Here is an 11,533-nt window from a genome sequence, read left to right on the forward strand (position 1 = left end):
ACACACACACACACACACACACACACACACACACACACACACACACACACACACACACACACACACACACACACACACACACACACACTTACTCGGTTTGGGCTGGCCAGGTTTTTCTCAGCCAAGTCCACCTTGGTCAGGACAAAGATTGTCCTCTTCCCCTGTGGGTCCATCTGGCTCACCAAGTCTGTTACAATGCTCCTCTCTGCATCCACGCTGCCATCTGAAGGGAGATAAGGAGGGCGCAGGATATATGACAATGGTGTAGATATCATAACATAGAGGAAGAAAATCATAAAAGATTGAGATTGGTGTTTTGCTCAAAGGGAGGAGTCTTTAAGTCCTCTGAAAAACCATCTGCCTGCTCACAAAGACAACGGCTGCGTCCATATACGACCGCTGTGCCAAAAGTAAACTCAGTCCTCACCCTGAATACAAAGGATGATTGCATTGGGGTTCTGCATGTATGCCTTGCTGATGCTAAAGATGGTTTCCTTTGTATCCGACGCCATGCCTGCAGTCACAGTCTTGGAGAGGAACACATTTAAAAAAGGTAAAAAATAAACTTTTAATAACTTTGTATTTGTGAAGACAAGTATAGTTTGTTGGCTTTGCCAGCACAAAGATCAAACATAACATAATGAAACAAATACCTTGCACACAATATTAAACTATTAGCAAGAATGTACATGTGTAGACATTATAGTATACGGTCAAATACAGTTATTCGCAGCCTTTTGAATTTAAGAAGGCATACTCACACTGATGACTCCTGGTAAGTCAACAAGCACCATCCTCTGGATGCCGGGGCCTTTAACACTCAAGGATATTGTCTGACAAGCAAGACATAAACATCAATATTCTATACATCAACACAAATGTAAAAATCAGTAGGGAGCTGCTTTGTTAATCTGAAAGGAAGCACTATGTCTAACCTCACAGCTGACGGTCTGTCCCGCCTTCACACTCTTCCTCATCCTCAGCTCAATCTCATGCCTCAGAGCAGCGAGCTGCACGACAAAAGGATAAGAGGTCAGGTACAATGATGTCAACAGGTTAAAAGGAAACGGCTAAAAAAAGTGCTGAAAGTCATCTTAGGTGGATGAAGAGCGCGACTTACGTCCTCCTCCTTAGAAAGGTCAAACTCTCGGCCACTGTCCTTAAACATGGCTACGTGGTGTGGGCCTTCGCTCAGTGTTACCTGCAGAGACAAGAGGAGTACTGTGAAAGACCCGGACAGGAATCCAACAGCACTGGGTTCCTACACGTTTCCCTCTCACATCAGGCCACGTTGAAACCGACTAACAATGCTGTCGTTCGAAGAATGTGCGCGGTCTTTTTTTAAAAAGGTATGCTTGCACCGACCTCAGCCAGTGCGGTCGCACATACCTTGACAGGAGAGCGGGTCATCATCTCTCCTGAGCCCCGGGGGAAGATCCTGGCCTGCGCGATCATCTCCAGCACACTGGTCTTCCCAGCACTCTGATCGCCAACCACAACCACCTGAAACACAGGAAGAGGAGGGTGAGCGGTCGGACAAAAAAAGGACAACAGCATATGGACAAAGTAGAATAAGAAGAGGGGAGTATTAAGTTAACACAATCCATGCGATATAACATACTGGTTCATAAATCCAGTTAAGAGATGATTTATCTAAACTAAGATAGAAATTGCAAAAAATAAAAATGAAATAAAAAACATAAGAACATTTTGGATATTCGCCTGTTTCTTGCCTCATTCATATCTGAAACGAAAACAGGCAAAAACATTTCTAATATCTGGCCTATTCAATAGAACAGTAGGACTACATTTGGCTGATCCTTACCCTGGGAAGGTGATCCTGGGTGTTGTAGTTGGCATCATAGTCTGACAAGATGTCCAGGACTTCAGAATACAGGTCAATAAGGGATTTCTGCATTAGATGAGAGAACAGCAATGAAGATAAATGATAATGTATGATAACATAGTAATTACTATTGGTTTAAATAAAAGCAAGAAATACTAAACAAATAAATGGAATTTATAAAAATGACCTTGTATCTGTAGAATTATCTTGCTTACTAAAGTAACTAGTTTTACTAAGTAAAACACACGAAGCGAGAAATCACATGGTAGTGTGTATCAGTGTCTTTACTGAGCGTATGTTCATAAGTGTTTAACACACCTTGACTTTCCTTTGGTGAATCCCTTTATCGTCTTTTTGCAGCACCACTTTCCTCAGCTCTTTATTCTCCTTCTCCAGCCTTTCCAGCATGCGCTGATATTTTAGCTGAGGGAAAAATGGTAAAATCCCATCAAACAACTATGATCACTGGGACTCAACATCTCATAATGGTTTTGCCTAAAACCTAGTATGACAAAGATCTTTTATCCGATCTGACTTTTTGGCAGATATGTCATACAGCATTTAAAGAATAAACCACATTTGGCTGAACTGCATCATAAAACAATCCTCTTTTCCCTCAGAAGAAGATTTATCAAAAGAAGCATTTACTGTACCTGCGTACGGAGCAGTTCTTCTTGAAGCAGGTCTACTCTTTCTTTGTCCGATGACTACAAGCGAAGAAAAATAGAAAAAGAACAGCAAAAATATATGATCAATGCTTCCTTTCCGTTTTGAAAATAAGGACTTCCGGTTACTGTGCAACTTCACAAGCACAAAATCCCATCAGCACCACGAAGGTTCATTACGTGCACACTGGATTATAAAGAGAACCAGAGTTGAGAGAGGAAGTTAATGCATGAAGAGCAGAAATGTCAGGCAGACACCACACATTCTGGTATTGCTCAGCTTCGATCAACAAGCTATAGTTCGTCAACAGGCACAAACCACAGAGGGAGCCCTGGAAAACACATTACTAAATTACATTTTTCATTCAGCTAACAGGTTAATTTTTCATGATTGGCCAAACCTAATTTGATTAAATACAAAAGGTACACTTTGTGTGTCAGGATGAGAGACAGGACAGAGAGCAAGAGACATAGCAGACACGAACAAATGAGACAGAGTAGAAGTTAGGTTGAGACACACCAGACCACACTATAAAACAAGCAGTGCCCTCTATGTAATGTTCTACAGCACACAGTGGATGTAAATGGCTTGATTCTTCCATAATTACAACACATATTGAAGGCTTCTACATTGTGGTTGACAGCAAAGTCGACTCTCCGATTACAATGTAGTTGGCTCCATTCAGGGCATCTTCAAAAAGGTGCCGCTGACACCATGCGGCTGGTTGCCACTCCAATCCATGCAGGGTGTCTGTACATTAATGCAGAGCTGCTGCTGATTATCCATCCAGTTACATGAGCGAGTGAGACTGAGCTACGTCGCTGGGCTTCTGGGACCAGGCTATGAAGATCCATGCATGCCTTCTCCACAACCTTCTCCACAAAGCTGAGCCTGACGGGCTACGGGGTGATACATGGAGCCCACTGTTGGTTTGCCTTTTAGTTGTTCATGCTTGTGTGTCATCTACACCGTACTCTGCATATCACGGATTAACAGAATGCCTGTGTGCATAATGTTAAGCTTCTATTTTTTTATGATTAAGTTTTCTTTTTCTTTTATATTCTAACTCACAGCTCTATCCTCATGAATCTAGTTATTGAGAAAATGTAACATCAGGTCAAAATCATGTTTTATCTGACCACGTTGCAGCTTTTAATCTGTTTGAAGTGACTTTAAAGTATACTAGGTTGTATAACGAGAGGTGCAACATTAAAAAAAAACTTCTAATTTTCATCCTGCTGCTAAATTCGTATTCCTATTTGGCAAGACGGCCATGAATATGCTTTATGTCTAGAACCTTCTTCTGCAGCTCTTGGGTGGGATAGAACGGATCTAAGTGGGGTGGGACCTTCACCTTGCGTTTCTCTTGAGGGGGACTGGGGTTCGGAGGCGGACTGGGAGCAGGCTCTGGCGGTGGGGGACGTGCACTATTGGCTGCTGCGGCCCGCCGGACCTCCTCCTCGTGCCGCTGGATCTGCTGCTGAATAAGAACGAGCTCGCCAAGCAGACCCTGCTGGGGTACGTCATAGTCAGAGACAGGCAGGAGCAGCAACAACAAAAATAAAAAAATCACCCAGCCACTGGGCTCAGCCAAACGGGCAAACGCTGCATCCGAACACGAGGCTACAACAGAGAAAAGCTCACACGAGTCTCAAACCGTTCAGGCTCGAGAGGGATGGTTCAGCAGAGGCTCAAGTTTAACAAAATCAAGGTCTTTTGACTTTGTTAATCTTGGCACCCCGTCAGTCCATCCAACGAAGTCAGTCTCTCTCGCACTTAAAAAAAAAAAAAAGAAGATGCCAAACTTTGCCAGACTGAAGCCCGAGGAGGTGACTAATACCACAAATAGCACCTTTCAGCCAGCGGCAACGACAATGACTTTCCTCGCCACCATTCACCACTGTAGATTGATGGCTCTTTGACGGACAACACCAGAATTCATTTTCATACTAAAACCTAGAAGTATAAATAACAGCAGTACAAATTCAGGTTTTACTGCAAATGTTAAAATAAAAGCCAAGTGAAGGCAACAATATGCGGCAACACAATGATGTTCGGCGGTTTCGAATATCAGTCTGACGATGATTAGAGTAAGCGCTGGCATCAGGAGCAAAGCACAGCGCACACATTGAGGTTTGCTTTAGTTCGCAGAATTTTAGTTTCTGCTGTTTTTTGCTTCTTCCTGCTCTGTGAAACACACACAGAAGATCTATTCAATCTGGTTTGAAGTGAAACGTCAACAAATTGGAGTTGTGCTGTGATTCATTTTGCTCATGCTGGAAAACATGATTGTAGAATAAAAGCTGGAAAAGGAAAAAAGCAAAATCTTTTAGAGATGCCGCTCTTCTAAATATATGTTGTCAAACAATCGCATCATGTTATCGTGGTAACCACTTTACTCTGTGTAGTAAAAAAAAAAAAAAAAGACACACATAAATAGAAGAGGGGGGACAATGAAATGGGTCACAAAAAAGAACAAAAGAAACAGATAACACTTATAAAAACAAATATGCATATGAAGTGCTCTGCCAAAGACTGCTGTAAAAAATAAAGCTTGCAAAATGATGAGTTAGAATTCTGGAAGAGTTAAGAAGCATGACAAGTACTTAAGGCAGTGTGCATAAACGGTAAGCGTAGACACTACAGAATGAACATACATAAGTGTAAACCGTATACATGGGAATCATGGGAATCAGTTAATCTCAAATCATGATGGCATACTTCATTCGATAACGTTGCCACACAAGCTCAATAGCTTATTGAAAGTAACGTGTAGACGCCAGCTTGTGTAATTCAACATTCACATTCAGGTGAACTGCTTCAATCAAAACGCATTGAAAAATATGTAGGCATTTCCCTGTATTACATAATATGTGGCATTTGCACCACATATGTTCAAGGTGCATTGTGAGCACATACGTTAATATGATTAGGACATTAGTTTAATTAGGACATTAACTTTTGACCACATGACTCGTAAGGGCACATAAAGGCTATGGTTTTATGCCATAAACGATACGTCATGTGTGTGATTCTTTGAGTGGATTTTGATCCGACCCACTGCAGTTCTAGCTGCTGAGGTGAAAGGTAGCCACGCTGCAGAGGGGACAGCAGCTGAGGAGCGCCGGCGGGTGTTACTAACTTGCCTTTTTGTATTGTTTGTCGCTGCCTTCTTGTGCGGCTGCAGTCGAAGAGTCTGTGGCTTTTAGCGGAGGATCGCCTGATGTTTCTGGCAGCGGAGAAACAAGGACAGAGAATAAGATTCCTTGTAATACTGCAACTTCGCATAATGAGAACTGAAATTACCTGAGGAAGACAGCAAAAATGTGCCAGATATTCGGACATTTAAAGCAAGCACATGATTTTGAGGAATTAAGTGACTGATTACATTTCAAATGTTTGGAAATCTTGATCGGTCTTGAACATATAGGTAAATATACATATAGTGCACTTCACATACTTATTGACTGTCAACCTCAATAACCAAAAACGTCAACTACCGAACTATTACACTATTTGGTGATGCTTTGCACGTTGAAAGAATGAATTATATCTATAGTGTAATTAGTTTCAATAAGAGTAGTAGTAAACAGTATCTTCATACTATTAAGTGCACTTGGAGTTTTTGGACTTTGTCTAAAAGGGCCTAACTTCAATGTCTCTGATGTAAACCTATTTACATGACCTAAATGAAATGTAAGACTTCAAACTGTAAAGGGAAACATATTTCACTCAGCCATGAAGGGTGTGAGGTTAAGTAGAGCCAGAAACACACTTCTGCTGGTTGTATGACTCACAGAAGGTGTGGTCCTGTGTGGCCTGAAAAAGCATCTGAACAAATGATTTTGAAAGATAAAACGTATTTTCATGTACCAGAGTGATAGACTTTCAATCATATTAGGGTTATATAATTACTATTATTAACAATTATTTTACAAATATTTGTCATTCGGACAAATATTTAGTGTAACTAACTTCATGTGAATTGTTTGTTCTGTGCGTTTTCCAAACATTTGATGTAATGAATAACCAAAAGCAGACTGAGATCACCCCACGTATTAGTTAATGTGAGTACAATTAAGAAAGCCACCCATATACGCCAGGGGAGAGAAAGGGTGGAAGTCAAAGGAGGCAAAAACCACACAGACATCGTACAGCCACGCACAGTCAGGTTAAAGAGACTCAAAAGGGGAAAAGAACCAACTAAAGGCCAACACACTCGGTCTGTATTTAAGACCAGGAATTAAAAATTGTTGCCACTATTAAACTATTTTTTTTTCTATTTCAGAAAGAGGTGAAACCTGAAAGAGTGAGGTTGGAGTTTACTCCAGTAAATGGATGAGAGCCAAAAGAGTAAAATTGGAAGTCGGCTTGGATACCACATTCATCTAAATATCCAAGATGAAACTTCACCATCCTGGTCACAGGTAAAACAATTCACTGAATACAGGACCGTGTTCACCATGACCATTGCCTTTGATGACAGACGATCTGACTGGTCCGCAAACTGAGAGCCAAAGTCCTGGGAAGGTGCCCCACTCTTTCCTCTAGAGCCAAACCATGGCGAGCAGGAAAGCACAGGCGCTACAAGCATACCGGTATTGTGGCGCTAGTCAAAGAGTGGCATAGAGAGGAGGAGGCAGCGCTACAGAGCGTGGGGTGTACACACCTAACAACAGATGCAGACCAGAAGCTCCTTTGACTTCACTACCCAAACTCACACCTGTGAAGAACGTGGAGGAGGAGGACAGCAGGGATGGGGAGGAGGAGAAAGGAAGAACAGCACAAGATAAAAATCATAACAGACAGAAGCAGAGGGATGGTGTTCAAAGCAGGGACACGGTCAAATGATGAGTTTTGAAAAAATTGCCGCTGTGCTGGAGCTTCGAGTGGCGGTATAGTTGAGATATGTGCGCCACGGCATGCAATAAGCAAATTAACCCACCACTATGACGCCGTACTAGGCAATCTTCATGTGCTTTAGATAATGTTTTAAGTAAATATAGTGTAATATATACGTGCATATATACACATACAAAGTAGTCTAGCAGGACTGCAAAGAAATGTACCTTGTAACCTATTATTGTACCTAATAAATGAATGTTTCCACCATGATTTAAGGTGTTTTAGCATGGCTAGACAACCACTGATCAAAACACATGGTGACCATGGAAAAAAGTTGCAGAAAAGCAGAAATTTAGGGCATAAAGAAGATTATTTTCTATGATTTTTTCATTATTATAAATCCATGTTATTGTGTCTCTTCACTTTAATAGGGCTCTCAGCTGAAATTTTGGATATTTGATATAAAATCAGAGACCAAAACAGATGTGGAAAAAAATGACCTCTATCTTAAATTGAAACTAAAGACGTTGGATTGGATTGTTATGATATGTGAAAACATAGTTGAATTTGGTTCACTCACCAGAGGACAGGAGGCTTTTGAGGAAAGTGAAGTTCTCGCCTATCTTATCAAAGTCAGGAAGTAATTTAGCTATTTCCTCGATCTCTGGCAGAGCTTTGGCCAGTTTATCTGTGGGTAAAAAACAGATCACATGGAGAACACAGAGGGGCAGGAGCATAGTCTCATAATGCATAAATGTGCAGCCACATTTTCAAGAATAACAATATTACCCCCTGCTTGATGAAATATATTCCTTCATTAAGACGACAAAACAGTGTTGGCACATTGAATCATGACATTAAAATGAAAATACTTACCAAGATCAATTTGTTCACTCAGTTCCCAGACAAAATCCGGTATGACCCAGTTGTATTCACTAAAATCAGGTAGCATCTCCTTCCACTCATCATAGGTCTGGAGAGAAAATCCCATGTTGTAAGTTGTTATCTTCACAAGAATTAGAGATTTTCCTCTACTGTCTTCAATGAGACTCAGTGTGACATTAAAGCTAAAACAATAAGGGAAGGGGACAGCTGTCAGGCACCAAAGAAAGGTTTAGGAACTATGATCGTTGGGGGTATTTATACATTTCCGGTTGACGCTCAGCTCATATTAACACTTAAAATGGACCAAAAACCTACTGGTATCACTTTATTAAATAATGTTAGATACGGTCATTATGAATCGTAATAGTCTCCTTCATTAATAAAAGTAAGAAATTATTTTTTACAACATTTTATTTTATATATTTAGGGGAAAAAAATAGTTCCCTTGACAGCAAACTGAAACCGTCATCCAAATCACGCACGTGGAGCTATTCAGTTTTTTTGAGTGTTATAATTGTGATCCTCGATAAGATCTGCCTCATCCTAATTAACCAAGAACTAAAAACTAGTTAACGGGCTGGAATAACTCAGAAAAGTGAGAGACACTGAACGCAGACCTTTTTAGCGGTGTACCCTCCGCCCACTGCCGAGCCCAGCAGAATGTATCGGAGCTTCAGCAGGCGGGCAGCGAGGCTTGCCACCCAGAAGTTGCGCTGCTGCTGGTGGCCGCGGCCCCCTGACCCTGGGGGAGGCTTGGGAGGCCGCATGGGCAACCGTGACATGGAGGTAAAGTAGCGGGCTGCCGTGCGGTGAGGGGGTCGCTGGGGGTTGGTGTTTCCAGAGTAGCGGTGGTGGATGGCACGTGACAGAGGGTGCAGCTTCTGCAGCGGTACCCGAAATCTCACCCCCATGTTGGTGGAGACCAGATTTCTGCAGGCCAGGCTGAGAGGACGGAACGATTGGACATTAAGTCAGACAAACTCACCTTCTTTTGACAATAAAAACCAGGAACCCAGAATATATAATCCCAGTAGAAGCTCATATTCAGTCACACCTATTCTAAAATATTGATCTGATCTAGTATCAGAGATCAAATATTGATCTCTGATACTAGTGGTAGTCATAGCAGTAGTAGAAATAACAACATGTCAACATGTCAAGCTAGAATGTATTTTATTAATTCCCAGCCTTTGGCTCCATCACGTACGGTGAAGGCCTTGGAGTACTCTATATTCTACGGGGGTAACGTTAGCAACTGATACGTGTAACAGGATACACAGCTTAACTACTGATGCTGTGACAAATGATGCTGTTTGTGACCCTTTTAGCAAAGGATAAAACCACACAACGCAGGCGATGATGTGGTAACGTCACAAATCTTGGGGCAACGTGATCGTATGCTAACAAAGTTAACGTATCCTGATAACTAACGTTAGCTAGCTTATATACATTTAAAATGTACATACTATAAGTAAATCCATTATTTTTAAGGTGCATTACGATCATATGCTTAGCTCAGCATACACTATTGGAGTGTAAAAAGCATGTCAACAGAGCCATGTTAATGTTTAATGTTTAACCACAATCTCCCGGTTAGCTCGTTAGCTATACGTTACCTGGTTCACGTCAAAATACAGGTTCATTTTGAGATTTTAATACACGTCAGTGGCAGTTTGAGGAGGGAACGTATTGAGCGTCTAATTAGCGATGAGATTCATAGGACGACTGCTTATACTGAATAAGTAGCGTTAGCTAGCTTCGCTGTCCTCAGCTGTCAAACTGACCACACAGCACGGATAACCCAACTAACGTTAGTTAGCTTCTGGTATCGGTGACGTTACCTTTATCAAATTGGAACTTACCAGGCAGCTTTATTCCCGACACGCAGCATGGTGCAGTTATCCACAGCGGGTTAATACAAATATCTTTCAAAATTGTTCTTTAAGCACGGTTTAGGTCATCTTTCCATATGGTGCACATTTGCTTGCCTGTTATGGCAGCTAACAAGGACACAGCCCAGACCAACAGTCCACTTCCTGTCAGCGGTCCTACTATCAAATAAGAACGGGTAGAAAACGCATAGGCAAAGTAGTTCCTACGTGTAGACGGTAAAGGGCCTCTGAATGCGACACGGCGTTGAAATAATGCAAAATGATTTTTGTGATATTGAGATCATCGTAATGCTCAGTTGATAATAAAGTAATCCTAGGCAGTACTTGTATCTATAAATGGGAGTTTAAAAAGTATTTTCTGTCACAATGTAACATCAGTCAAGTGCATATTGCCATGTCAAAAGTAGACTTGCATGAACAATAATGATAACATGATAGATACAGGTGTCACTTAAATAAATAGGGGCAGTTCAGATATGTCTGCATTAATTGTGTGACTTTAGCTGAAGGCTGTAGAGGAAGTATTTGTTGTTTTTGCAACACTTTCAGGTATTTAATGGGTTATCAAATTATTTAGTAATTAGTCTGGCATACACAATAATCACTGTATGGTCATTCTATAAAGAAGGTGGTGCTATAATTTACTTGTGCAGTCACCAAAATATTTTAATCAACATAATCACATTAGGTCAGATATTAAATACTTTCGTTTTAATGATATATGTTCATGTAATGTTTAATGTCAAACTTTGGCAATGTTCTAGGAATTGTCTTTTCACTTTTATGAATTACTTAAATATTATTTACATTTAACATTACATATATTAAGTAGAACATTGACATTATTAAAACATATTCAAATAGTTAATTATTACCAATATCAAATAAGTATATGGAATAGTCATTGGTGTTAATGCTACAGATAGCAGTCTTTCTTTTAAAATCCAATTGTTGCAACTGTTTATCTGCCTCCTGGTGTACACAGGAATTTACGTCAGCTACCTCTGTGTACATAAGGGGAAGTGCCAACACCAGTGAGGAAAACTGCACAACATTGAAGCTTGATGTTCCAATGCAGGGGGAAATTCTTTTAATTAAATGCATCCAGATAGGCGTCACATTTCAAAGGTTTTGCTAAATCACTAAATACGAAGTACAAACCCTGTTTAACCGTTAGCTCTCAGTATCCCACTACCCATATGTGCTACTCATTAGTTTTTACTTTTAGGTGATGCTGATCAACTTCTAAGGTCAAGAAATATCTTGTGATTACATCCAATTAGCCAGGCACTGCGTTTAGTTATTTTAGTAACCAATAATGTATACAGATAAACTCCATAAAGCGTATATTTTAATATCTGAACATTGGAAACGTAAAGCCATCTCTACATATAATTGT

The 11,533-nt window shown here is 40.6% G+C and overlaps 1 protein-coding gene across 4 annotated transcripts in view; it reads right to left on the minus strand.

Moving 5' to 3' along the window:
• opa1 (OPA1 mitochondrial dynamin like GTPase) overlaps positions 1–10,352 on the minus strand; it is a 30,663-nt gene extending 20,311 nt beyond the window's left edge. The window contains exons 1-16 of one of the 4 annotated variants that reach the window (XM_040184207.2): positions 10,105–10,308; positions 8,860–9,184; positions 8,234–8,330; positions 7,938–8,045; positions 7,182–7,235; positions 5,659–5,741; positions 3,867–4,022; positions 2,500–2,553; positions 2,165–2,269; positions 1,826–1,912; positions 1,390–1,503; positions 1,121–1,201; positions 936–1,010; positions 762–833; positions 428–527; positions 93–223 (exon numbers count right to left, since the gene is read on the minus strand). In XM_040184207.2, coding sequence (XP_040040141.2) covers positions 93–223; positions 428–527; positions 762–833; positions 936–1,010; positions 1,121–1,201; positions 1,390–1,503; positions 1,826–1,912; positions 2,165–2,269; positions 2,500–2,553; positions 3,867–4,022; positions 5,659–5,741; positions 7,182–7,235; positions 7,938–8,045; positions 8,234–8,330; positions 8,860–9,184; positions 10,105–10,133 — 1,671 coding nt within the window. In that variant the 5' untranslated portion in view covers positions 10,134–10,308. Of the gene's footprint in view, positions 1–92; positions 224–427; positions 528–761; positions 834–935; positions 1,011–1,120; positions 1,202–1,389; positions 1,504–1,825; positions 1,913–2,164; positions 2,270–2,499; positions 2,554–3,866; positions 4,023–5,658; positions 5,742–7,181; positions 7,236–7,937; positions 8,046–8,233; positions 8,331–8,859; positions 9,185–10,104 lie in introns of all 4 variants that reach the window. The other 3 variants (XM_040184209.2, XM_040184208.2, XM_040184210.2) reach the window with 3 other exon arrangements.
• Between the last annotated feature and the right edge of the window lie 1,181 nt (positions 10,353–11,533).

This window comes from Gasterosteus aculeatus, chromosome 8 (genome assembly GCF_964276395.1).
Source record: "Gasterosteus aculeatus chromosome 8, fGasAcu3.hap1.1, whole genome shotgun sequence".
NCBI classification, from domain to species: domain Eukaryota; kingdom Metazoa; phylum Chordata; class Actinopteri; order Perciformes; family Gasterosteidae; genus Gasterosteus; species Gasterosteus aculeatus.